Genomic DNA, 26909 nt, shown 5'->3' with positions numbered 1-26909 from the left:
CAGAGCTCAAGGCTAGACCATGGCACCAAGTGCCACGTCCAACCTTGCCTTGAAGTGCCACCAAGGTGCTTGCTTGGCCCAGATGCCTGCTAAGATAAAGATGGAAGTGCAGAGTGCCCCAAGCTGCCAGGGGCATATCTCCCCCAGGTGATCCCATGAAAAAGGGGGGAGCATCAGCTGGTAACCAAGGCAGCACTGTGAGCAGAGGGCTGGAGCACTTCTGCTATGGGGACAGGCTGAAAGAGCTGGGGCTGTTCATCCTGCAGAGGAGAAGGCTCTGGGGAGATCTGGGAGCTGCATTTCAGTCTCTGAAGGGAAGGCTGGGGAGGGACTGTGGGGATGGGATGAAGGGCAGTGGTTTGAACCTGCAGCAGGGCAGGTTTAAGTTGGACACTGGGGAGAAGTTATTCACAGTGAGAATGGTGAAACACTGGCACAGGCTGCCAAGAGATCTGCTTGAGGCCCCACGGCTGGAGACATTCAAGATCAGCCTGGCTGTGGCCCCGTGCAGCCTGCTGCAGTTGGAGGTGTCCCTGCTGAGTGCAGGGGGGGTTGGCCAAGACTCCCTTTGAGGGTCCCACTCAACACAATGCAAGCTGTGAATCTCCCACGGTGGGGGAGTGTGGGCAGGGGGTCCTGCACACGCAGAGGAGGGGAGCTTGAAAACACACAGACCGAAGTCTGGGGGGGTGGGGGAGTGCACAGAAGGCTCTGTGTGCCTGTGGCAAGGTTGGGGTCAGTGACAGGAGGGGAGTTGGGAGGTTGCAGTTGCATGGTAGCCCTTTTTAAGTGGCTGCTACTGTGGTTACCTCGTCTATCCACCCTGCTGAGCTCAGTGACTGCCACTTAGTGACCTGTCGTAGACAAATCAGTCAAAACCCATCTTTGATCCTGATTTGACTTCAACTGCATGAACTGAGTGCTTCCTCCCTCTGACACACTGCTTCCACCACAAGATTTCTCCTACACAGCAGATCTGTTAACCCACAGACCAAGTAGTTTCTACCCAACAGCAGCAAGACATCAGGCTAGGGACAGGACAAGGGAGGATGAGTTTGAACTGGCAGAGGGGAGATGGAAACTGGATGTTAGGAAAGGGTTCTTTGCAGTGAGGGTGGTGAGACACTGGCACAGGTTGCCCAGGGAGGATGTGGAGCACAGAAGCACCCAATGTGATCAAAGATCACATTGGGTGCTTCTGTGCTCCACAACCTCCCTGGAGGTGCTCAAGGCCAGACTGGATGAAGCCTTGAGCAACCTGTTCTAGTGAGAGGTGTCCCTGCCTAGGGCAGGGGCTTGGAACTGGCTGATCCTTGAGGTCCCTTCCAACCTAAACCACTCAGGGACTCTATACACACCTGGACTGCAGTGCAGGAACCACTCCACTGCTAGCTCAGGTTAGCACATTTGTTGTCCCAGCCTCTGCAGCAGCATCACCCCAGTGAATCATCTTGGAGACTACTGAGTTTTGCCCAACTCACTATCCAAAACTCAGTAAATGAACTTCACAGCCACAGAATCACAGATGTTAGGGGTTGGAAGGGACCTTCCAGAGATCATCCAGTCAAACCCCTCCAGACAGAGCAGGACCTTAGAGCAGCCTTCAAGTGCCCAAAGAGGCTACAGGAAACCTGGGATGGGACTTTGGGCAAGGGCTTGTAGTGATAAGAGGAGAGGGAATGGTTTGAAGCTTGAGGAGGGCAGATTGAGACTGGAGATGAGGAAGAAATTAGACAGAGGAGAAAGTTGTCTTGATTTCTAATAGCAGCATTTAATCCTCTTTTTGAAGAGTTAAACTTTTCAGTCTTAAAAGAAGTTGTTTGCAGTGAGGGTGGTGAGACACTGGCACACGTTGAGGGTGGTGAGACACTGGCACAGGTTGCCCAGGGAGGTGTTCAGGACCAGGTTGGATGAGGCCTTGAGCAACCTGGGCTAGAGGAAGGTGTCCCTGCCTATGGCAGGGGTGGGGTTGGAACTGGCTGAACTTTGAGGTCACTTCCAACCTAAACCATTCTGTGATTCTATGAATGTCATTTTTGCAGGGCATGAGAAGAGGCTGAAAACACAAATGCAAGAGCAAAGTTCTGAACTTAGGATCAAGAATGCCAGGAATGGTGCCACAGCCAGCTGGCAGCTGACACCAGTGGTGTTCCACAAGGATCAGTGCTGGGCACAGTCCTGTTTTGTATCTTTAGTGATGACCTGGAGCAGGGGATTGAGTCCAGCATCAGTAAGTTTGCAGATGGCACCAAGCTAGGAGCAGCTGTGGAGCTGTTGCAGGGTAGGAGAGCACTGCAGAGGGATCTGGCCAGGTTGGATGGGTGGGCAGAGGCCAAAGGGATGAGACTGAACAATGCCAAGTGCAGGGTTCTGCACTTTGGCCACAACAACCCCAAGCAGCACTACAGGCTGGGGACAGAGTGGCTGAGAGCAGCAGGCAGAGAGGGAGCTGGGGGTGCTGGTAGAGAGGAGCTGAAGAGGAGGCAGCAGTGCCCAGGTGGGCAGCAGAGCCAATGGCATCCTGGGCTGGCTCAGGAGCAGTGTGGGCAGCAGGACAAGGGAGGTTCTTGTGCCCCTGTGCTCAGCACTGCTCAGGCCACCCCTGGAGTGCTGTGTCCAGTTCTGGGCTCCTCCATTGCAGAGAGATGCTGAGGTGCTGGAAGGTGTTTGGAGAAGGGCAGCAAGGCTGGGGAGGGGCCTGGAGCAGAGCCCTGTGAGGAGAGGCTGAGGGAGCTGGGGGTGTGCAGCCTGCAGCAGAGGAGGCTCAGGGCAGAGCTCATTGCTGCCTGCAGCTGCCTGCAGGGAGGCTGTAGCCAGGTGGGGTTGGGCTCTGCTGCCAGGCAGCCAGGGACAGAAGAAGGGGACACAGCCTGGAGCTGTGGCAGGGCAGGTCTAGGCTGGATGTGAGGAGGAAGTTGCTGGCAGAGAGAGTGATTGGCATTGGAATGGGCTGCCCAAGGAGGTGGTGGAGTGGCTGTGGCTGGAGGTGTTGCAGCCAAGCCTGGCTGGGGCACTTAGTGCCATGGTCTGGTTGGTTGGGCAGGGCTGGGTGCCAGGTTGGACTGGGTGAGCTTGGAGCTCTCTGCCAGCCTGGCTGACTGTGTCTGATGCACGGTGCAGGTGCAGGTGTGTGCTGGGGGACGTTGGCAGGCGGCGCAGGCAGGGAAGTGCTTCCTCTCTGGGGTGCTCTCTGGGAGCTTGGAGCTCTCTTCCAGCCTGCTTGGTTCTGTGAGTCTGTGATTCTATGAATTACACATATTCAGCATCCAAAGGAAGGGCAATAAGAAGACAATAATTAAAACATCTCCTTACTGTGGAAAAGAAGATTTGGAATGATGGGGAGGGGAAAAATGTAGATTAAAGCAGAGAGTAATGCTGGAAAAGCTTCCAGAGGAGCCAAATTACAGTGCAACCTCCAGAATAAAGACCTCCCAGCAAGAATTAGGGATTTGCCTGCAGTGGTACCCACAGATCAAAAAGAACCCCAGCAGCCTGCTTCAAAACAGAGGTGAGGATGTTCTGGCTTTGCCTCCAGAGTTTTCTGTGAGAAATAAAGGTCCAAGGGATAGCTCAGCCTGCTTTACCTTCAAAAGCTCCCCCACCTTCAACAAGGCTCTCAGAGACAAGGAAATGCAACACTGGTGATCAGATTAGAGCTCTGATGAGCCACACGTGGAGAGTGCAGAGCTTTATTTCCCTTTTATGAGGGGCTAAGTCCCGTTTAAGCACAACTGCTCCTCCAGACCCGATGCCACCTTTGCTTCAGGCCACAGTTGTCTCTGGCACATAGAGTGGTAGGCACTGTGGGTCTGGAGCCCTCTGCCTACAGTCTCTCCACACCTGGGGACTACTCTAACTCCTGCACTAGTTGCTAGTTTTGCACCAAAGGAACACAAATCCTCTTCTCTATGGCCTCAGGGGAGTCCTGACAGCTCCAAACCCACCAGGACACCTATCACTGAATCACAGGATCAAGCAGGTTGGCAGAGAGCTCCAAGCTCAGCCAGCCCAACCTAGCACCCAGCCCTGCCCAACCAACCAGACCATGGCACTAAGTGCCCCAGCCAGGCTTGGCTTCAACACCTCCAGCCACAGCCACTCCACCACCTCCCTGGGCAGCCCATTCCAATGCCAATCACTCTCTCTGCCAGCAACTTCCTCCTCACATCCAGCCTAGACCTGCCCTGGCACAGCTTGAGCCTCTGTCCCCTTCTTCTGTTGCTGGCTGCCTGGCAGCAGAGCCCAACCCCACCTGGCTACAACCTCCCTGCAGGCAGCTGAAGGCAGCAATGAGCTCTGCCCTGAGCCTCCTCTGCTGCAGGCTGCACACCCCCAGCTCCCTCAGCCTCTCCTCACAGGGCTCTGCTCCAGGCCCCTCCCCAGCCTTGCTGCCCTTCTCCAAACACCTTCCAGCACCTCAGCATCTCTCTGCAATGGAGGGGCCCAGAACTGGACCATCATTTAGGCCTGACTCAACAGCTGGCTCTGTGTATAGGGTTAACACTCCTGGGGGAGTGACCCTGAACCTGACCCTAGGGGTCTCGGCCCCTCCTCAGGGGTGGGCCACACTCCAGGTGATGGTTAGCCCACTCCCCCCCACTTCCTGTGGTATAAAAGACAGGAGCTTTCCTGCTTCTGGGTCTTTTTCTCTCTCTCTCTCTCACTTCGCTCCCCTGGTCGGGATTCGAACCTGAGTCTCCTGCATGGCAGGTGAGAATTCTACCACTGAGGCAAAGTTCCTGTCTTTTATACCACAGGAAGTGGGGGGGAGTGGGCTAACCATCACCTGGAGTGTGGCCCACCCCTGAGGAGGGGCCGAGACCCCTAGGGTCAGGTTCAGGGTCACTCCCCCAGGAGTGTTAACCCTATACACTCTGACACATCCCAGTGGTTCCTGCTCTCTGATTAGCTTTATCTAGACAGCTCTCTGCTTGACATGGAGTAGGTCTAAACAAGAGGCAGGCATCTCCCTCACTAAAAAGACAGAAGGATGTTCAAAATTACCTCCAAAGAGGACTGAAGGAACAAGAAAAGTCCCTTTCTAAAGCTCTCAAGAAGACAGCAGTACCCCTGCACACAGTATCCTGTTCATTTGGTACACAACTCCCCCATCTCCCTTCATCCTAAGAGGGGAGGAAAGTGACAACCTGGAGTGGCACAAAGGTGATTTGCAGCTGGGCTGTTAGGGGAGTGGTGTGAAATGGTTGGAGCCCACTGGTGGGTGAAATGCTTGGGGTGGAAATGCCACTGTGTCCTCAGAAGACTTCTGGATCTGGCCAGCTTGGCTGCTGCTGCTGTCTCTTTCCTGCCTGGAGTCCCCCAGGAGTGGACCCTGGCCTCTTAGTGAGGGCACCACTGCAACCCTGCACTCATCCAACCCACAGCCATCTCTTCACACCCGAGCTGAAGCTCATGGCCATCACACACTGGGTTTTTATGCACTGCAGCTTCTTCAAGATACCCAAGTGCCATCTTGGAAGGGCTCAAAGTAGCTCTGCACTGTGCTGTAGGACTGGAAATAGCTCAGCCCTCGGTGATGTGTTTATTTGTTGCCTCCTGGATTAGGAGAATGCAAATGCTCCTGCTTGAGGACACCTGGCAGGAAGACAAGACTCTGCCATCACTCTGCACCACAAAAAGCCTGAGGTGGTGAGCTGCAACAGAGTTCAGGCTGAACACCTGGGCAGCAACATGTTCTGAATGGCCACCAGGGCTAAGGAGGCTATGAAAGAGACCCTGCATGGCTTGCCCAGAGAGGTGGTTGAGGCCCCATGGCTGGAGGTGTTTGAGGCCAGGCTGGCTGAGGCTGTGTGCAGCCTGCTCTAGGGTAGGGTGTCCCTGGGCATGGCAGGGGGTTGGCACTGGCTGCTCCTTGTGCTCCCTTCCAGCCCTGACTGATTCTGTGATGCTGTGAACGAGAAGAACAAAAGCAGAACACCATCACCTTTCTTCTCCTCCTCACCAAAAGCCCTCAGCCCATTTCCAGGTGGGAATGTCTCATGCTCCCAGGGACACTTGGATGCTGTTTGTATGAGTGGTGCTGCTGATATGTCCTGTTTGTCTCCACAGGCCTGCTGGCAGCTAAGCAATTTTCACTGCAAAGAAGTCAGAGTGCAGGCAGCCAGCAACAGAAGGGGACAGAGTCTCAAGCTATGCCAGGGCAGGTCTAGGCTGGATGTGAGGAGGAAGTTGCTGGCAGAGAGAGTGATTGGCATTGGAATGGGCTGCCCAGGGAGGTGGTGGAGTGGCCGTGGCTGGAGGTGTTGAAGCCAAGCCTGGCTGGGGCACTTAGTGCCATGGTCTGGTTGGTTGGGCAGGGCTGGGTGCTAGGTTGGACTGGCTGAGCTTGGAGCTCTCTGCCAACCTGCCTGATTCTATGATCTTGGATCTGCCTGCCTGGAGTGTAATTAGCAGCAAGAAAGCTACTCTTGAGTAGTTCCTGCTGGGAACACTACCTCAGTCAGGATCAAGTCAAGACAATATGAAGAGTACTGATCATTGATACATGTACAGGACACTTGCTGCTTCTGGCTGAGGTAGCAGGAAGCACAGGGTAGCAGGGTGGAGGGGATGTCAGTTTGCTTCCCTCTTGAGACTGCTTTCTTAAGTGACTACAACTAGGCCCACAGGTTGCTCAGAAGACTGAACTTAAGAGTTGTTCCTTTGTCCAACAGTATTAGGCTGTGGCACTGTCATGTGAGCTCTTTGGAAGGGCACTCAGCTACTTCCAGACTTCTTCTCTTGTATGAAAGCAGCAGAGCTTGCTAGAGGCAGCAGGAGCCCTTCTAAAGACAGCTTCTGTCCATCTGCCTCTGCTTTTACCACTGAGTTGGGTTAAATTCCTTTCCACTTCAAAAGCAGAGCTGCATTTTGAATCAGCTACGTCAGAAAGAGCCAAACTCCACAGGGGGATGAAAACACCCCCAGAAGAGGCCAATCTCCATATGGTTATTTGTTGTCAACCTTCTTCCTGATCCTAACAGCCATCAGCATTAGCAGACATAGAATCCTACAATGGGTTGGCCTGGAAGGGACCTCCAAAGGCCAGTCCAACCCCCCTGCACTCAGCAGGGACATCCTTCACTAGAGCAGGATGCTCAGAGCCTTGTTAAGCCCAGTCTTGCATCTCAGCAGGGACATCCTTCACTAGAGCAGGATGCTCAGAGCCTTGTTGAGCCCAGTCTTGCATCTCAGCAGGGACATCCTTCACTAGAGCAGGATGCTCAGAGCCCTGTTAAGCCCAGTCTTGCATCTCAGCAGGGACATCCTTCACTAGAGCAGGATGCTCAGAGCCCTGTTAAGCCCAGTCTTGCATCTCAGCAGGGACATCCTTCACTAGAGCAGGATGCTCAGAGCATTGTTAAGCCCAGTCTTGCATCTCAGCAGGGACATCCTTCACTAGAGCAGGATGCTCAGAGCATTGTTAAGCCCAGTCTTGCATCTCAGCAGGGACATCCTTCACTAGAGCAGGATGCTCAGAGCCTTGTTAAACCCAGTCTTGAATCTAAAGAGGGACATCCTTCACTAGAGCAGGATGCTCAGAGCCTTGTTAAGCCCAGTCTTGCATCTCAGCAGGGACATCCTTCACTAGAGCAGGATGCTCAGAGCCTTGTTAAGCCCAGTCTTGCATCTCAGCAGGGACATCCTTCACTAGAGCAGGATGCTCAGAGCCCTGTTGAGCCCAGTCTTGCATCTCAGCAGGGACAGGGCCTCAACCACCTCCCTGGGCAACCTGTTGCAGTGTTCCAGCAGCCTCATGGTGCAGAGCTTGTTCCTGATCTAAATCTGCTTTGCTCTCATTTCAAACCATTGCCCTCATGCTGGAAACAGTTCCTCTGCAGCCTTCTTGTAGGATCCCTTCAGGCACTGGCAGGCAGCTCCAAGGTCCCTCCCTGAGCCTCCTCCTCTGCAGGCTGCACACCCTCAGCTCCCTCAGCCTCTCCTCACAGCAGAGCTGCTCCAGCCTTTGGAACATCCTTGTGGCCTCCTCTGGACTCACTCCAGCAGTTCTGTGTCCTCCTGCTGGGGAACTGGAGGCAGGATTGGAGGTGAGGTCAGAGCAGAGTCAAGGGGCAGAATCTCCTCTCTTGCCCTGTGCCCACACTGCTCTGGCTGCAGCACAGGACAGGATTTGCCTCCTGAGCTGCAGAAACATTGAAGACATTACTGAAGTGCAACACCAAAGACACTTGGGAAAGAAATGAGATCTGGACAAGGGCTCAGCTGACTCAGCATAAGGAATTTCTCTTCCAAGCCACCATCAAGTCCTGCACTGGGCCCTTGGTGGCTGGCAGCCCCCAGCTAGCCTAGGAGGCACTCAACCAAGAGGCTGTCTGAGAGAGCTGATCAGGGAGTGAGAGGCTGTGACAAGCTGCTGAGCTGCCTATCTGCCTCTGCTGGGCTGAGCAGCCCCTGGGCTGTGTCCAGCAGGGCCTCTGTTTGCTGTGTGAATGGAGCCAGCTCAGGCACAGCTCAGGGCTTTGGCAGCCTCTGGACTTGCAAATGGCAGAGCAGAAGCAACCAGAAGGGGACAGGAGACCAAGTCCTGGGTGCATGTGAGAGAAAGCAGCTTGCTGCTGCTGTGGGTTCTCACAAGCTGCTAAAGGAGCATCCTGCCAGGGCAGAACTAAGCCTTCTGCAGTCCTTGCTGCTAACCTCTGGGCAGGCCTGCACAGAGAGCAGAGAGGAAGCAATGCAGTGAAGTGATGCAGCTCAGGATGAAGAGGGAAGAGCAGAAAGTGACCCCTGACAGCCCAGCCCACAGGGGTGCTCAGTGCTCTGAGAACAGAGAGCCAAGCACTCAGGTGAGCATCTCAGGCTCAAAAGGCACTGCCCCAGACTATCACATCCCTTCTTAAGAGCAAACTGTGGCATGGTTGTCTCACCTGAGCCTGACCCAGAGGAGTAATCATCATCATCAATGGGATAGAGGCCTGAGGCTTCTTCAACAGAGCTGTTGTCAAGGTATAAATCCTTATCAGAGACCAAATCTGTTCTCTGCAAAACAGAGGAGAGGCAATGGTTAAGAGAGAGCAGAGCTGCAGTGCAGCCTCCCCATGCTGGCTCACAGAGTGGTAGGGCTGGAAGGGGCCTCCAGAGCTCCCCCAGTCCAGAGCAGCATCAGCCAGGGCAGCTCAGACAGAACACAGCCAGGTGGGCTGGAGAGGCTCCAGAGAAGGAGACTCCACAGCCTCTCTGGGCAGCCTGCCCCAGGGCTCTGCCACCCTCACTGTAAAGAAGTCTCTGCTGGTGTTGAGGCCAAACCTTTTCTGTCCCAGTTTGTATCCTCTGCTCCTTGGCTAACCACTGAGCACCACTGAAGAGAGCTCAGCCCCCTCCACTTGACACCCACCCCTCAGGCACTGGCAGACACTGCTCAGATCCAACTTTTTCATCCAGCAGAGCAGCTCCAGCCCTCTGATCATCCTCGTGGCCCTTCTCTGGACACCTTCCAAGGCCTCCAGATCTCTTCTGTCCCAGGGGCTCCAGAACTGGACACAGTGCTCTAGGTGGGGTCTCAGCAGAATCCCCTCCCTGGCCCTGCTGGCCACACTGCTGCTGCTGCAGCCCAGGCTCTGCTTGCTCTCTGGGCTGCAAGTGCACACTGCTGGCTCCTGTTGAGCTTCTCCTCCACCAGCACCCCCAAGTCCCTCTCCTCAGGGCTGCTCTCCAGCCACTCACTGCCCAGCCTGGATTGGTGCTTGGCATTGCCCCGACCCAGCTGCAGGACCTGGCACAAATGTCTGAGAATCCCTAACAAGGAAAATGGGATAAACCCCAGATCTCATCGACTCTCTTTTACATCCAAGTGGCTAAGACTGTCCTGTTCTGTGACTCAGTTAACCCTGCCTTTCTGCAGTGCCTCTTGTCCATGAGCTCATGCTTCTGCTAACACCAGAGCTCAGAAGCTGTCTCCAGAAAATGAAGAACCTGCAGGTCTCTTTTGCACATCCCTTGGAAGCCATCTAAAGGAAAGGAGGAGTCTCATCAGCCAGGGGCATCCTGTCATCAGCTTTACTATTGTTTGACTCTTGGATAGAACTGCAAGAACCCTTCAGAAAAAGAAAGGGGTTTTGCCCTGCTCCCCACTCCTTGCTTCAGACAGTTGTGTGGCTCTTAAAATAGGAATAAAAAACCCCTTGGGGGGAAGGTTTTTTCAGAAGAAAGAGGCAGACATCCAGCTCTTGACTTTGCTGAGTCAGGCTTCACAGGCTCACAGATGTCAGGGGTGGGAAGGGACCCAAAGAGATCATCCAGTCCAACCCCCCTGCCACAGCAGGACCACACAATCTAGCTCACGGCACACAGGAACACATCCAGACAGGGCTGGAAAGGCTCCACACAAGGAGACTCCACAGCCTCTCTGGGCAGCCTGTGCCAGGGCTCTGGGACCCTTCCAGGCAAGAAGTTGCCCTTGTGCTGAGCTGGAACCTCCTGTGCTGCAGCTTCCATCCACTGCTGCTTGTGCTGTCCCAGGGAGCAGTGAGCAGAGCCTGTCCCCCCCTCCTCACCCCCAGCCCTCAGATTGATTAAACATTGATCAAATCCCCTCTCAGTCTTCTCTTCTCCAACCTAAGCATCCCCAGGGCCCTCAGCCTCTCCTCAGCAGGCAGTGCTCCAGTCCCCTCATCATCCTCACAGCCCTGCTCTGCACTTGAATGAGATCCTCTGAAGAGAGCTGAGTCCTGCCCTCACATATGGATCCTGTGGGTTGTGGTGACCAGGGGCAGGTAGCTGAGGCTGTCTTGCAGGAGATGCTTTGCTCTGGCTTGCTCACAGGCATGCTAAGTCAGACAAGTGTCTTGTTCAACACCTCACAAGAGGGGTGAGTCCAGCTGAAGAGCCACATCCTGCACCAGCTGAGCCATTCTGCTGATGGCACCAACTCTACAGCAGTGCTTGAGAGCAGGATCTAACTTCTAGCTGAATTCTCATGCACCACCCTGAACAGTGAGGTTAAGCCCACAGCCAGCCTGCTGAAGGCAGGGCTGTGTGCAGGGGACAGCCAACTGCTCAGTGGTTCACACAGTGCAATGGCTGGAAAAGGATCCTCAAAGGGCATCTTGCCCAGCCCCCTGCACTCAGCAGGGACACCTCCAGCTAGAGCAGGCTGCATAGGGCCACATCCAGTCTGATCTTCAGTGCCTCCAGCCATGGGGCCTCAGCCACAGCCCTGGGCAGTCTGTGCCAGGATTTCACCCCTCTCACTGTGCACAGCTTCCTCCTGCTGTCCAACCTAACTCTGCCCTGCTCCAGCTTCAAACCATTGCCCTCATCCAGGCCCTTCTAAACAGTCCCTCCCCAGCCTGCCTGCAGATCCCCTTCAGATACCAAAACGTAGCTCTAAGGGCTCCCTGAAGCCTTTGCTTCTCCAGGCTGAACACCACCAAATGTCTTAGTAACAAAGGCACTGCAGCCCTCTGATCATCTTCATGGCCCCACTCAGGATCTCTCTTGTGTAGGGGTTTCCACAGCTGGACACAGACACCCAGGAAAGTCAGAATGAAGGGTCAAGAGTACAGAACCAAAATGCTTCCAAGGCAGTGCTGGTGATTAAGGATTCAGACACTTCCAAGCTGGATCAGAAAGCACACCTCCAAAATTCTGCTCAGGCAAGATGCTCTAGTCCCTGTCTGTGAACTTCTCTCCTAAAAGTCAGCTGTGGCTTCAGGAGGCTTCAAAGTTGCCTTTTAGAATAGAATAGATACAAGCAGATTGGAAGAGAGCTCCAAGCTCAGCCAGCCCAACCTAGCACCCAGCCCTGCCCAACCAACCAGACCATGGCACTAAGTGCCCCAGCCAGGCTTGGCTTCAACACCTCCAGCCACGGCCACTCCACCACCTCCCTGGGCAGCCCATTCCAATGCCAATCACTCTCTCTGCCAGCAACTTCCTCCTCACATCCAGCCTAGACCTGCCCTGAGCACAGCCCTGTGAGGAGAGGCTGAGGGAGCTGGGGGTGTGCAGCCTGCAGCAGAGGAGGCTCAGGGCAGAGCTCATTGCTGCCTGCAGCTGCCTGCAGGGAGGCTGTAGCCAGGTGGGGTTGGGCTCTGCTGCCAGGCAGCCAGGGACAGAAGAAGGGGACACAGCCTGGAGCTGTGCCAGGGCAGGTCTAGGCTGGATGTGAGGAGGAAGTTGCTGGCAGAGAGAGTGATTGGCATTGGAATGGGCTGCCCAGGGAGGTGGTGGAGTGGCCGTGGCTGGAGGTGTTGCAGCCAAGCCTGGCTGGGGCACTTAGTGCCATGGGTTAGTTAATCAGAAGATGTTAGGTGCCAGGTTGGACTGGAGGATCTTGGAGGTCTCTTCCAGCCTGGTTAATTCTGTGACTCTTACCACAGCTTCCCTTCAGGCAGCTCTGGAGTGGGACAAGGTCCCCCCTGGGTCTCCTTTTCTCCAGGTGAAGCAAACTTAAGAATTTAAAACCTGAAGAGAAGCCTAACACAGCTTCTCCCCCAAACAGCTCTGTCTTCTTCCTTCTTTCCAGCCTCACAGCACAAACAGAAGACAGAAAAAACTATCCCTGACAGCTCAGAAGGTTGAGTTTTGGTTACAACAGCTGAGCAGCTACCAGCCCCCAGCCCAAGCTGCCAGTGCCTGCTCAGCCAGCCTTCCCCCACCATATTCTCCCCTTCCTTGCAAGCAATTACAGCATCTCAGCTGCCCAAAGCTTTCATTTCTAGCTCTGCTGAGCTGTTCTCCAGCTTCAAACCAGCTGAAAAAGGGAACAGAGTGGGCAGAAAAGCCTGAGTAGTTTTCAGTAGCAATTTCTGCCTCCTTTGTGTTTCATTTGGGGGATGCAGAGGGGTGCAGTGCAAAAAGTTCTTTAATATCTGCTACTGTGGGAGGCAACACTGCAGCAGGAGGAGGAAATGATTCCTCACACTACTCTGGAGCCAGCACAATATTTACTACAGGAGGAAATCTATGAGACAGTGGAGGAGCTGCAGCCTTCTGCTCGTCAAGCAAACCCAATGCAATGTTTAACCTGAAGTTTCTTCAGAGCACAGCAGCTTTTCTTTCTTTTCTCTGTAGCCTGTCCTCATGGCAGAGCTGCTGCAGCACCTTGGTGGCCTCCTCTGCACTGCCTCCAACACTTCCCTGTGCTGCTTCTGCTGGGGGCTCCAGACCTGCCCCCAGGGCTGCAGGTGGGGTGTGAGGAGAGCAGAGCCAAGGGGCACAATCCCCTCCCTTGCCCTGTGCCCACACTGCTCTGGCTGCAGCCCAGCACAGGCTTGTGTCTGGGCTGCACTCACCCTGCAGGCTCCTGCTGAGCTCACAACATCTCAGCTGAACAAGAAGCAGCTACCTGGCTCACAGGATAGTGCATTTTTGTTCTCCAGCAATGAAAGTCCTCTGTGGCTCTCCAGCAGCTCCTGCACTGCTGGAGCCAGCCCTGTTAGTCCCTCTCCAGACCCACAGCTGGCAAGCTGCACAGTCAGAACACCTCCACACAGGCTACACAGCAGGACCAAAGGACCCTCCTGGTCCAGTCACCACATAAACTTACTCCAACATCAGAAAGGTTACTTAGGAATGATAGAGGTGTAAGGCCAATCTGATAGCCCAGCTCAAGACAGAAGCACTGCTGTGCTTTTTATGTGCCCCCTTTAATCTGGGACTATATCACAGTCCCTCACTCTGCACCAACAGCTCTGCTCTTGTAGGTGAAACCCAGACCTCAGCACAGCCTTTTGGTCATCTCCTTTGCCTTTGACACCTCAAGGCTGCTGAAACAGCCTAGACAGGGCCACACAGCAGTTCTTGTTTTCCACAGAAAAGCAGAAGCTTAATCCCAAAGTTTCTCCTGGAATGCCCAAATGAAAGGATCCAGAGAATCAAGCAGGTGGGAAGAGAGCTCCAAGCTCAGCCAGTCCAACCTAGCACCCAGCCCTGCCCAACCAACCAGACCATAGAATCAACCAGGCTGGAAGAGACCTGCAAGGTCCAATGCCAATCACTCTCTCTGCCAACAACTTCCTCCTCACATCCAGCCTAGACCTGCCCTGGCACAGCTCCAGGCTGTGTCCCCTTCTTCTGGTGCTGGCTGCCTGGCAGCAGAGCCCAACCCCACCTGGCTATAGCCTCCCTGCAGGCAGCTGCAGGCAGCAATGAGCTCTGCCTTGAGCCTCCTCTGCTGCAGGCTGCACCACCCCAGCTCCCTCAGCCTCTCCTCACAGGGCTGTGCTCCAGGCCCCTCCCCAGCCTTGCTGCCCTTCTCCAAACACCTTCCAGCACCTCAACATCTCTCTGCAATGGAGGAGCCCAGAACTGGACACAGCACTCCAGGGGTGGCCTGAGCAGTGCTGAGCACAGGGGCACAAGAACCTCCCTTGTCCTGCTGCCCACACTGCTCCTGAGCCAGCCCAGGATGCCATTGGCTCTGCTGCCCACCTGGGCACACTGCTGCCTCCTCTTCAGCTCCTCTCTCCCAGCACCCTCAGCTCCCTCTCTGCCTGGCTGCTCTCAGCCACTCTGTCCCCAGCCTGTAGTGCTGCTTGGGGTTGTTGTGGCCAAAGTGCAGAACCCTGCCCTTGGCCTTGTTCAGTCTCATCCCATTGGCCTCTGCCCACCCATGCAGCCTGGCCAGATCCCTCTGCAGTGCTCTCCTACCCTCCAGCAGCTCCACAGCTGCTCCTAGCTTGGTGCTATCTGCACACTTACTGCTGCTAGACTCAATCCCCTGCTCCAGATCATCACTAGAGACACTGGGCAGGGCCAGCACCGATCCTTGCCAACGTGCTGCTCTTGCTGGTGCACAGGGCAGCTTCCTCTGCTCCACTGCTGCTGGCACGGGGCAGCAGGGAAGCTCTTTCAGAAGGGCTCAGCTGAATCAGCTTCCACAGTGCTGCTGCAGGGCTAAGGAGCAAGGTGTGGGCAGGGCAGCTGCAGCAGCCAGCAGCACGGATTGCTTTCTCTCTGCAGAGCAGCCATCCTCTGCAGCCTCTCCACGAGGCCACCAGCAGCAGGCTCCAAAAGGCACCCTGCAAACCCTTGTCACAGCACAAAGTGGCTTTTTAGGACACTCCAGCCCACGTGCAGGCAGGTTACAGTGTCAGGCCCAGCCGTGACCAAGGAGCTAAACTGCAGCCCTTTGACAAGGCTGAACCAGGAGGTGAGCCTGGCTTTGACCCTGACCAAGGAGCTACACTGCAGCCCTTTGACAAGGCTGAACGAGGAGGTGAGCCTGGCTTTGACCCTGACCAAGGAGCTAAACTGCAGCCCTTTGATAAGGCTGAACGAGGAGGTGAGCCTGGCTTTGACCCTGACCAAGGAGCTAAACTGCAGCCCTTTGACAAGGCTGAACCAGGAGGTGAGCCTGGCTTTGACCCTGACCAAGGAGCTACACTGCAGCCCTTTGACAAGGCTGAACGAGGAGGTAAGCCTGGCTTTGACCCTGACCAAGGAGCTAAACTGCAGCCCTTCAACAAGGCTGAACAAGAAGGTAAGCCTGGCTTTGACCCTGACCAAGGAGCTAAACTGCAGCCCTTTGACAAGGCTGAACGAGGAGGTGAGCCTGGCTTTGACCCTGACCAAGGAGCTAAACTGCAGCCCTTTGACAAGGCTGAACCAGGAGGTGAGCCTGGCTTTGACCCCCCTCAGCTGTCTGACAGCAAGGGGAGCAGCAGGGAGAGCTTTTGGCTTAAAGAGGTCAGAGCTGCATCTACCTGCCCTAGCTGCAGGCTGGCTCTTCCACACACACACCTCCCCTCTTCCTTTCACGTTTCACTGATGCTTTTCTCCCTAATCAATCAGAAGAACTCACACTTACGTTTTCCTCCATCCTCTTGAGACTGTGGATGAGTGATTACAGCTGCCAGGGTAACCTCTCTGGCATGCATGCCAACACCTCCCCACCTCCTCAACTCTCCTCTGCCTCGCTGCCCCTGGCCCGCTGGTGATTACTGCAATCCCTTCAAGTGCTCAGATCGCAGGGCAGGACCCCATGGAAACCTCCTGGGAGCTGGTGGGGCTGATAGCCAAGACTGATGTTTCTAATGCAGGCTGTTCTCTGAGAGCCCTACAGAAGCAGCCGTACGCAGTGGCCGCGGGAGCGCCGCCAACCTCCGCTGCTCCCGAAAGCCTCGGATTGATTCCTCCCCAGCCCATGCATTCCAGCAAAAACACCCCTCAGGTCAGGAACCCAGGATCAAACTCAGCTGAAACCATTCAAATTAAGGTCTTTTTGCCATTAGAGGCAATTTGAGAGAGTGATTGGCATTGGAATGGGCTGCCCAGGGAGGTGGTGGAGTGGCTGTGGCTGGAGGTGTTGCAGCCAAGCCTGGCTGGGGCACTTAGTGCCATGTTCTGGTTGGTTGGGCAGGGCTGGGTGCTAGGTTGGGCTGGCTGAGCTTGGAGCTCTGTTCCAACCTGCTTGATTCTATGATTCCATGGAAAGCCTGGATGAGGCACTTAGTGCCATGGTCTACTTGACTGGATAGGGCTGGGTGCTAGGTTTGACTGGCTGAGCTTGGAGGTCTCTTCCAGCAAGGGTGACAAAGCTGGTGAGAGGCTTGGAACACAAGGCCTATGAGAAGGAGCTGGGAATGTGCAGTCTGCAGAAGAGGATGCTCAGGGCAGAGCTCATTGCTGTCTGCAGCTCCCTGAAGGGAGGCTGTAGCCAGGTGGGGTTGGGCTCTGCTGCCAGGCAAGCAGCACCAGAAGAAGGGGATACAGCCTGGAGCTGTGCCAGGGCAGGTCTAGGCTGGATGTGAGGAGGAAGTTGCTGGCACAGAGAGTGATTGGCATTGGAATGGGCTGCCCAGGGAGGTGGTGGAGTGGCTGTGGCTGGAGGTGTTGCAGCCAAGCCTGGCTGGGGCACTTAGTGCCATGGTCTGGTTGGTTGGGCAGGGCTGGGTGCTAGGTTGGGCTGGCTGAGCTTGGAGCTCTCTGCCAACCTGCATAATTCTATGATCCCTGTCCCTGCTGAACTGGGGAGCCCAAAACTGAATGCAGTATTCCAGATCAGGTCTCACCAGGGCAGAGTAGAAGGGGAGGAGAACCTCTCTGGATCTGCTGGCCTCACTCCTCCTACTGCCCCCCTGGCTCCCCCTGGCTAGATGCAGCGCTCTGACCCCGTTGTACTTGGCTGATGTTTCCTGCAAAGCCTCGGGGTCCATGCTCTCTTTGATGCACAGGAAGATAAGAAATGAGTTGCCTTCAGATAGGGTAAAACCTCACTCTCAATGCTACATGGCTTCAGGAGCTGTCTTCTGTCTGCTATGCTGCCCTTCAGGCATGACTTCCAGCAGGGAGAAGAGACTGCTGGAGCACAGTGCGAGTCTGCCTGGCTCCCTAGCCAAAGAGGACAGCCAGGCTGGGCTCTCTGTGTGAGCAAGACACTGCAGTGTCAGCCAGTCTCCTAGCCAGGTGCAGCAGAGGCAAGAGGGAAGGGTCTTTGGCTCTCCTGGCAGCCCCCCAGGGCTGCAGTGCAGCACCTGACTGGGCAAGGGAACCCAGAGGACAATTTTTGCTGAGGACAAACACAGCCCAGGGCTGCATTCAGAACTTAGGTGGATAAAGCCAGCAGAGCTGCTGAAAGAGAATGCCATGGTTAGGACTTTTTCCCAACAGGGTTTTGCAGCTGGCTGACCCCCTACCAAACTGCACAGCAGGAGAAAGCCAGGCAGAGCCTCAGGCAGGCAGTCTGCTGTGAGCCTCCACACCTGCTGCAAGACAGATCCAGGCACTGCAATCATTACTGTGCCATCATGTTCCTGCTTAGAACCATCTAACACATGACTTCAATTAAAGCTCACCAAACAGAACCAGAGAGCAGCAAACTGAAGGCACCTGCTATGAAGTGCACTAAAATCAAAGGTCCTCCCTGGGAAGCTGAAAGGCTTGAGCCTGATCTTCTGCAGAGGTTCCACTCACAGGCCCAGCTCCTGGGCTTTTCCTCTCTTCTGCTCCCTCCCTGTGAGCTCTGCAAATGCATGCATCCTTCTGGCTAAATTGAGGCAGTGTGCTCTGGGTGATCAGTAATGAGGTGGACTGGGAAGTTGTTGAAGGAAAGAAGCCAGAGGGTTGTGGTCAGTGGGATGGAGCCCAGCTGGAGGCCTGTGACTAGTGGGGTCCCACAGGGCTCAGTGCTGGGACCACTTCTGGTCAATGTATTCATCCATGACCTGGAGGAGGGCACAGAGGGCACTGTCAGCAAGTTTGCTGATGCCACCAAACTGGGTGGAGTGGCTGCCACAGCAGAGCTGTGCTGGCATTCAGTGAGACTGGGACAGGCTGAGATCAGCAGGGAGAGATGGAATGGAATTCAACAAGGGCAAGGGGAGAGTCTGGCACCTGGGAAAGAACAGCCCCAGGGAGCAGCAGAGGCTGGGGACTGACCTGGTGGAAGGCAGTGAAGGGGAAAAGGATTTAGGGGTCCTGGTGTGTGGGAGGGTGCCAGGAGCCAGCAATGTGCTCTGGTGGCCAGGAGGGGCAATGCCATCTGGGGTGGATTAGAAGGGCTGTGGTGAGTAGGTCAAGATAGGTTCTCCTTCCCCCCTCTACTCTGCCCTGCTGAGGCTGCATCTGGAGTGCTGTGTCCAGCTCTGGGGCCCCCAGTTCAAGAGGGACACAGAACTGCTTGAGAGAGTCCAGTGCAGAGCCACAGAGCTGCTGAAGGGAATGGAACAGCTCTGTTAGGAGCAGAGCCTGAGGGAGCTGGGGCTGTGTGCTGGGAGAGGAGGAAGCTGAGAGGTGACCTCAGCAATGGCTATAAAGATGTGCAGGTGAGTGGCAGGAGGCTGGAGCCAGGCTCTGCTGGGTGATGCCAGTGCCAGCACAAGGGGCACAGGGTGGCAGCTGAGGCAGAGGAAGTTCCAAGGAAACATGAGGAGGATTTTTCCCTGTGAGGGTGCCAGAGCCTGGCACAGGCTGCCCAGGGGGGGGCTGTGGACTCTCCCTCTCTGCAGATATTCAGGACCTGCCTGGATGTGTTCCTGTGTGATCTGCTCTGGGGGATCCTGCTCTGGCAGGGGGTTGGGCAGGCTGAGCTTTGGAGGTCCCTTCCAGCCCCTGCCGTTCTGTGACTCAGTGGATCAAACAGCTCTGAAAATGAACATACAGGAACTTCTCAAAGTGTCAGCTGGAATTCCACCAGGGACCACCTTCAAACAGCACATTGCCATTCTGGGGGGGGGGGGGGGTTAAGTGGTGGTCGAGAAAGCTGCTGCTCAAATAGAAGGCTCAGTGTACTGATATCAGAGTCTCCCCCAGTTATCAGGAGTTATCACTACCTTTAATGAAAACTGGTTGAAATAAACTTCATATTGACTACCTTCAGCTGCTGCCTTAACCATAATGCTAGACAGAAGCCAAATCATCAGATCCATGAAGAGAGCAGGGATCAATTATGTTGCATTGGATAAATTGGCTTCCCTTGACTCCAGAGGAAGGCAACCCAGGTGAAGCTGCCTGACAGCATTTTCAGCAGTCATAGATCACAGTACCACACAGTATCAGAGTATCCCAGTATCATCAGGGTTGGAAGAGACCTCACAGACCATCCAGTCCAACCCTTTAGCACAGAGCTCAAGGCCAGACCATGGCACCAAGTGCCACGTCCAGTCCTGCCTTGAACAGCTCCAGGGACGGCGACTCCACCACCTCCCCGGGCAGCCCATTCCAGTGCCCAATGACTCTCTCAGGGAAGAACTTTCTCCTCACCTCCAGCCTAAATCTCCCCTGGTGCAGCCTGAGGCTGTGTCCTCTTGTTCTGGTGCTGGCCACCTGAGAGAAGAGAGCAACCTCCTCCTGGCCACAACCACCCCTCAGGTAGTTGTAGACAGCAATAAGGTCTCCCCTGAGCCTCCTCTTCTCCAGGCTAACCAATCCCAGCTCCCTCAGCCTCTCCTCGTAGGGCTGTGCTCAAGGCCTCTCCCCAGCCTCGTTGCCCTTCTCTGGACATGCTCAAGCATCTCAATGTCCCTCCTAAACTGGGGGGCCCAGAACTGAACACAGCACTCAAGGTGTGGTGTAACCAGTGCAGAGTCCAGGGGCAGAATGAGCTCCCTGCTCCTGCTGGCCACACCATTCCTGATGCAGGCCAGGATGCCACTGGCTCTCTTGGCCACCTGGGCACACTGCTGGCTCATGTTCAGGTGGGTATCAATCAGCACCCCCAGATCCCTCTCTGTCTGGCTGCTCTCAGCCACTCCGACCCCAGCCTGTATCTCTGCATGGGGTTGCTGTGGCCAAAGTGCAGCACCCTGCACTTGGAGCTATTGAAGCCATCCCCTTGGACTCTGCCCATCTGTCCAGGTGGTCAAGGTCCCACTGCAGAGCCCTTCTGCCCTCCAACCCAGCCACATCTGCTCCCAGCTTGGTGTCACCTGCACACTTGCTGATGACTGACTCCATGCCCTCATCCAGATCATCTATGAAGATGTTAAAGAGGATCTGGCTGAAGAGTAAAACACAACAAAGCCTTCTAAAGGTATGAAATATCTGTTAAGAGAGAGCAAGCCTTCCTTTCCAGCAGCCATAGTTCAGAGCTCTGCCAAAGGGAGCAAAGGCTTCAGTTTATCTGCAGCCAGCTCCAAAGCTTTGCACACCACAGCCCCAGCACCACCACCACAGGGTGAGCAGCACACCACAATCTTTGCTGCCTTATCAACTCTCTAAAGCCTTTAAAAATCCATATGCCTACAAAACCTCCTGCAGCTGCTAGACACTGAGGATTTCACAGCATTACTGACCTGGGCAGCCTCTTTATCCTCAGCAAGTTATTTTAAGCAACTTTCTGCCAGCAAGCAGGTCTCTTTGTTTAGGCTTTGTCTGTACAGCACTGCTTACAGCACAGCTCAAAACCAGGAGGGACTAAGCTGGAACCATAAAGGGCTCTGGCAAGTTCCCTTTTCATTTATGCCTTTATTTTCTTTCACTTTCCTGATGGGATTCTGACATCCTACAGGTCACAGCATCATAGAGTGCCTTAGATGGGAAGAGCCCTTCAAGCTCACTGAGTCCAAATCATCAGTTTCACACTGACAAGTCCCTGACCAACACAAACCCCTCAGCACCACATCTCATCACTGTGAGTGGCTGTGGTTGGAAAGGACCACCAGCATCAGCCAGCCCAGCCTTCATCCCAGCAGCCTTCATCACCAGACCACAGCCTCCAGCACCACAGCCACTCTCCTCTGAAACACCCCCAGGGATGGTGACTCCACCACCTCCCTGGGCAGCCTGTGCCAGTGCCTGACCACCTGCTCAGGAAAGAACTTCCTCCCAGCAGCCAACCTAACCCTGCCCTGGCACAACTTGAGGCCTTTTCCTCTTGTCCTAGCATCAGTAACTGGGGAGCAGAGACCAGCTCCAGCCTCACTGCAGTCTCCTTTCAGGTAGCTGTGGAGGGCACTAAGGTCCCCTCTCAGCCTCCTCTTCTCCAGATTAAACACTCCCAGCTCCCTCAGCTGCTCCTCACAGGTCCTGTTTGCCAGAGCTCTCCCCAGCCTCGCCCTTCTCTGCACTGCTCCAGCACCTCATTGTCCTCCTGTGCTGTGGTGACCCAAACTGGGCACAGTACTGGAGCTGTGGGCTCAGGAGTGCTGAGTGCAGGGGCATGAGCACCTCCCTGCTCCTGCTGGCCACACCATTGCTGATCCAGGCCAGGATGCTGCTGGCCTTCTTGGCCACCTGGGCACACTGCTGGCTCATGTTCAGCAGATCATTACCCTGCTGCCAGGAACTGGGCTGCTTCCTGAGAGGGGACAATGTGAATGAGCAGCAGAGAAAAGAGGCCAAGCCCACCTAATTTCAGGAGCATGACATTTGACTGGCACACTTGGTGGCACTGAAACAAATCAAATCAAATCTATAAAGAATAGATATATATTTAATTAGCTATTAATTTAATTGCATATTACATTCATTATGGCTCCTCCCTGGGGGTGTTTAAGGCAAAGCTGAATGAAACCTCGAGCAACCAAGTCTAGGTGAGAGATGGGTTGCTTAGCCTGCAGCAGAGGAGGCTCAGGGCAGAGCTCATTGCTGCCTGCAGCTGCCTGCAGGGAGGCTGGAGCCAGGTGGGGTTGGGCTCTGCTGCCAGGCAACCACCAACAGAACAAGGGGACAGAGGCTCAAGCTGTGCCAGGGCAGGTCTAGGCTGGATGTGAGGAGGAAGTTGCTGGCAGAGAGAGTGATTGGCATTGGAATGGGCTGCCCAGGGAGGTGGTGGAGTGGCTGTGGCTGGAGGTGTTGAAGCCAAGCCTGGCTGGGGCACTGAGTGCCATGGTCTGGTTGGTTGGGCAGGGCTGGGTGCTAGGTTGGACTGGCTGAGCTTGGAGCTCTCTTCCAGCCTGCTTGGTTCTATGATTCTAAAAATACCCAGTCTGGAGGAGTTTGGGTACAGCATTATTGTGTAGTCCTCTCTGCTTAGTACTTAAAGCACATTACAGGAGCATTCTTCAGTCTGGCTGGGCTGGTGTGGATGCTGAAGTGCTGCTTTGTGCTGCATTGCTCTTCCTTACAGCAACAGTCCCTGCCCACTCTGTTTTCTCAGATGGAGATACTCAAGTGTAGTAGGAACACTGCAAAACTATTCAGTGTTGCCTTGCCATAGCAAGATCTAAGTGTCTTGCCTTATGCTCTTCCTAAGCAGAGCCTTTCCACCTCCTCTCTTTGTCCTGGGAAGCCCTGGAGGTGAATGGGTTTGTTTGAGGTTAGGCCTGTTAAGCAGCCCACATCCCTAACACTCAGCCTGATGAAGCTCCTTTTTGCTTACTCCATGTCTGAGTGCTGGGTGACCTTTACAGCCATGGGAACCAAGAAGCTCTCTGATGCTGCCAGCAGACCAAGCTCTTTTGTTGCTCACTGAGGAAACAAGAACCCCTGGGGTTTGAAAGGAACTTTTGTTATTAATCTGGGGATGGCTTCCTAAAGTGCAATTGCTTTGGACATCTCTGCAAGGAAAGCCAAAGAGAAGCTGCCCATTTGCTTGATGGCTTGCACAGGGCAGGTGATGTGGTGTGGCTCTGAAGCAGAGCTGTGCTGGAACATGTCCAGAGAAGGGCAACAAAGCTGGTGAGGGGCCTGGAGCACAAATCCTATGAGGAGAGGCTGAGGGAGCTGGGCCTGTTTAGCCTGGAGAAGAGGAGGCTCAGGGGGGACCTCATTGCTGTCTACAACTACCTGAAGGGACATTGTAGCCAGGTGGGGGTGGCCTCTTCTGCCAGGCAACCAGCAATAGAACAAGGGGACACAGTCTCAAGTTGTGCCAGGGTAGGTATAGGCTGGATATTAGGAAGAAGTTCTTCCCAGAGAGAGTGATTGGCATTGGAATGGGCTGCCCAGGGAGGTGGTGGAGGCACCGTGCCTGGGGGTCTTCAAGCAAAGCCTGGCTGAGGCACTTAGTGCCATGGTCTGGTTGACTGGATAGGGCTGGGTGCTAGGTTGGACTGGATGAGCTTGGAGGTCTCTTCCAACCTGGTTGATTCTATGATTCTATGATTCTAAGGTGCAGGTCATTAGAACACATGGTTAAGTGTTGGTGAAGGAGAGCAGACACAGGGGATAAACAGCCTTCAGCCTTGAATTCCTCCAGGTGAAGCAGGAGCAGAGAGATGCCAGTGCTGCATTAGGTGCTCTTACAAGGTGTTCTGCACAGGTGGGCTTGTGGCACTTGCAAACCTTTCATAGATTCATAGAATCATAGAACCAAGCAGGTTGGAAGAGAGCTCCAAGCTCAGCCAGCCCAACCTAGCACCCAGCCCTGCCCAACCAACCACACCATGGCACTAAGTGCCCCAGCCAGCCTTAGCTGCAACACCTCCAGCCACGGCCACTCCACCACCTCCCTGGGCAGCCCATTCCAATGCCAATCACTCTCTCTGCCAGCAACTTCCTCCTCACATCCAGCCTAGACCTGCCCTGGCACAGCTTGAGGCTGTGTCCCCTTCTTCTGGTGCTGGCTGCCTGGCAGCAGAGCCCAACCCCACCTGGCTACAGCCTCCCTGCAGGCAGCTGCAGGCAGCAATGAGCTCTGCCCTGAGCCTCCTCTGCTGCAGGCTGCACCCCCCCAGCTCCCTCAGCCTCTCCTCACAGGGCTCTGCTCCAGGCCCCTCCCCAGCCTTGCTGCCCTTCTCCAAACACCTTCCAGCACCTCAACATCTCTCTGCAATGGAGGAGCCCAGAGCTGGACACAGCACTCCAGGGGTGGCCTGAGCAGTGCTGAGCACAGGGGCACAAGAACCTCCCTTGTCCTGCTGCCCACACTGCTCCTGAGCCAGCCCAGGATGCCATTGGCTCTGCTGCCCACCTGGGCACTGCTGCCTCCTCTTCAGCTCCTCTCTCCCAGCACCCCCAGCTCCCTTTCCTCCTGGCTGCTCTCAGCCACTCTGGCCCCAGCCTGCAGTGCTGCTTGGGGTTGTTGTGGCCAAAGTGTAGAACCCTGCACTTGGCCTTGTTCAGTCTCATCCCCTTGGCCTCTGCCCACCCATCCAGCCTGGCCAGGTCCCTCTGCAGGGCTCTCCTACCCTGCAACAGCTCCACAGCTGCTCCTAGCTTGGTGTCATCTGCAAACTTACTGATGCTGGACTCAATTCTCTGCTTCAGATCATCAATAAAGACCCTGAACAGGTCTGGGCCCAGCACTGATCCTTGGGGGACACCACCAGTGCCAGCTGCCCCCTGGCTGTGGCACCATTCACCACCACTCTTAAAAAGAACAAACCTCTCTTCCCAAAGCAGGGCATGAAATCATAGCATTAGCCAGGTGGGAAGAGACCTCCAAGCTCATTTTCTGGTGAACAATGGAAGAAAAAAAATGAAGAGCATGAAGCTGTCAATAAATACAGCACTGCAAAGAACACACAGAGACATCTTCCACGATGCCAGGTTGATTAAAGCTCCATCCAGCCTGGCCTTGAATGCCTCCAGGGAGGGAGCAGCCACAGCCTCCCTGGGCAGCCTGTGCCAGTCTCTCACCACCCTCACTCTAAAGAATTTCCTCCTAACATCCAGTCTCAGTCTGCCCTCCTCAAGCTTCAATCCACTCCCTCTCATCCTACCACCACAAACCTTTGTCACAGGTCCCTTCCTGGCTTTCTTGTAGCCTCCTTCAGGCACTGGAAGGCTGCTCCAAGGTCTCCCTGGAGCCTTCTCTTCTCCAGGCTGCACAGCCCCAGCTCTCCCTGCCTGCTCCATGGGGCAGGTTCTCCAGCCCTCTGAGCACCTTGGTGGCCCAAACCCTTGTCAGAAGTCCCTTCCTGGCTTTCTTTTAGCCCCCTTTAAGTATTGCTCCATGGTCTCCCTGGAGCCTTCTCTTCTCCAGGCTGCACAGCCCCAGCTCTCCCTGCCTACCCCATGGGGCAGGTTCTCCAGCCCTCTGAGCACCTTGGTGGCCCAAACCCTTGTCAGAAGTCCCTTCCTGGCTTTCTTTTAGCCCCCTTTAGGTATTGCTCCATGGTCTCCCTGGAGCCTTCTGTTCTCCAGGCTGCAATCTTTTAGCCCCCTTTAGGTATTGCTCCATGGTCTCCCTGGAGCCTTCTGTTCTCCAGGCTGCACAGCCCCAGCTCTCCCTGCCTGCCCCATGGGGCAGGTTCTCCAGCCCTCTGAGCCCCTTGGTGGTCCCTCCTGTTTTATATGCCAGCAACTGAAGGCAGACAGGAAGCATTTGAGAACTGAAGAGGCAGAGACCACTGCTGCTTAGCTCACTTCATGTCAGTAGCTGACATCTCCTCAGAGCCTCTCAGAGCTTCACCACAACACAGCAAAGGAAGTTATCAGCCAGCAGAACCCCCCCCAGCTGCTGGCAGCCTGATGCAGCAGAGTCCTCAGCTCGTTGCCTTCCTTCCAAAAGAGGTGGTGAATGGTGCCACAGCCAGTTGGCAGCTGTCACCAGTGGTGTTCCCCAAGGATCAGTGCTGGGCCCAGTCCTGTTCAATAGCTTTATTGATGATCTGGAGCAGGGCATTGAGTCCAGCATCAGTAAGTTTGCAGATGACACCAAGCTAGGAGCAGCTGTGGAGCTGTTGCAGGGTAGGAGAGCCCTGCAGAGGGACCTGGCCAGGCTGGATGGGTGGGCAGAGGCCAATGGGATGAGCTTGAACAAGGCCAAGGGCAGGGTTCTGCACTTTGGCCACAACAACCCCAAGCAGCACTACAGGCTGGGGACTGAGTGGCTGAGAGCAGCCAAGAGGAAAAGGACCTGGGGGTACTGATAGATAGTAAGCTGAAGATGAGGCAGCAGTGTGCCCAGGTGGCCAAGAGAGCCAATGGCATCCTGGCCTGCATCAGGAGCAGTGTGGCCAGCAGGACAAGGGAGGTTCTTGTGCCCCTGTACTCAGCACTGCTCAGGCCACACCTGGAGTGCTGTGTTCAGTTCTGGGCTCCTCAATTCAAGAGAGATGTTGAGGTGCTGGAAGGTGTCCAGAGAGGGGCAACAAAGCTGGTGAGGGGCCTGGAACACAAACCCTATGAGGAGAGGCTGAGGGAGCTGGGCCTGTTTAGCCTGGAGAAGAGGAGGCTCAGAGGTGATCTTATTACTGTCTACAACTACCTGAAGGGGCATTGTAGCCAGGTGGGGGGTGGCCTCTTCTCCCAGGCAACCAGCAATAGAACAAGGGGACACAGTCTCAAGTTGTGCCAGGGTAGGTATAGGCTGGATGTTAGGAAGAAGTTCTTCACAGAGAGAGTGATTGGCATTGGAATGGGCTGCCCAGGGAGGTGGTGGAGGCACCGTCCCTGGGGGTCTTCAAGCAAAGCCTGGCTGAGGCACTTAGTGCCATGGTCTGGTTGACTGGATAGGGCTGGGTGCTAGGTTGGACTGGCTGAGCTTGGAGGTCTCTTCCAGCCTGGTTGATTCTATGATTCTATGAGTTGCTATCAGATAGCCCACGGAAGGCAGCAGTGAAACCTGCACCTTGCTCCCAGGGGAATTGGCTTAGCAGGGTTAAAGAGGCACCCTGAGGCTT

The 26909-nt window shown here is 55.0% G+C and overlaps 1 protein-coding gene across 1 annotated transcript in view; it reads right to left on the bottom strand.

Annotated features, from left to right (window-relative positions):
* Positions 1–26909, bottom strand: part of SDC2 (syndecan 2) — a 90458-nt gene that overhangs the window by 4421 nt on the left and 59128 nt on the right. The window contains exon 2 of the mRNA XM_064154741.1: positions 8886–8997. Within this exon, the coding sequence (XP_064010811.1) occupies positions 8886–8997 (112 nt within the window). The remainder of the gene's footprint in view (positions 1–8885; positions 8998–26909) is intronic.

The sequence above is a fragment of the Pogoniulus pusillus genome, chromosome 14 (genome assembly GCF_015220805.1).
Source record: "Pogoniulus pusillus isolate bPogPus1 chromosome 14, bPogPus1.pri, whole genome shotgun sequence".
Lineage (NCBI taxonomy): Eukaryota > Metazoa > Chordata > Aves > Piciformes > Lybiidae > Pogoniulus > Pogoniulus pusillus.
The sequence above is the reverse complement of the archived record's forward strand: the minus strand, read 5'-3'. Positions and strand labels throughout refer to the sequence as shown.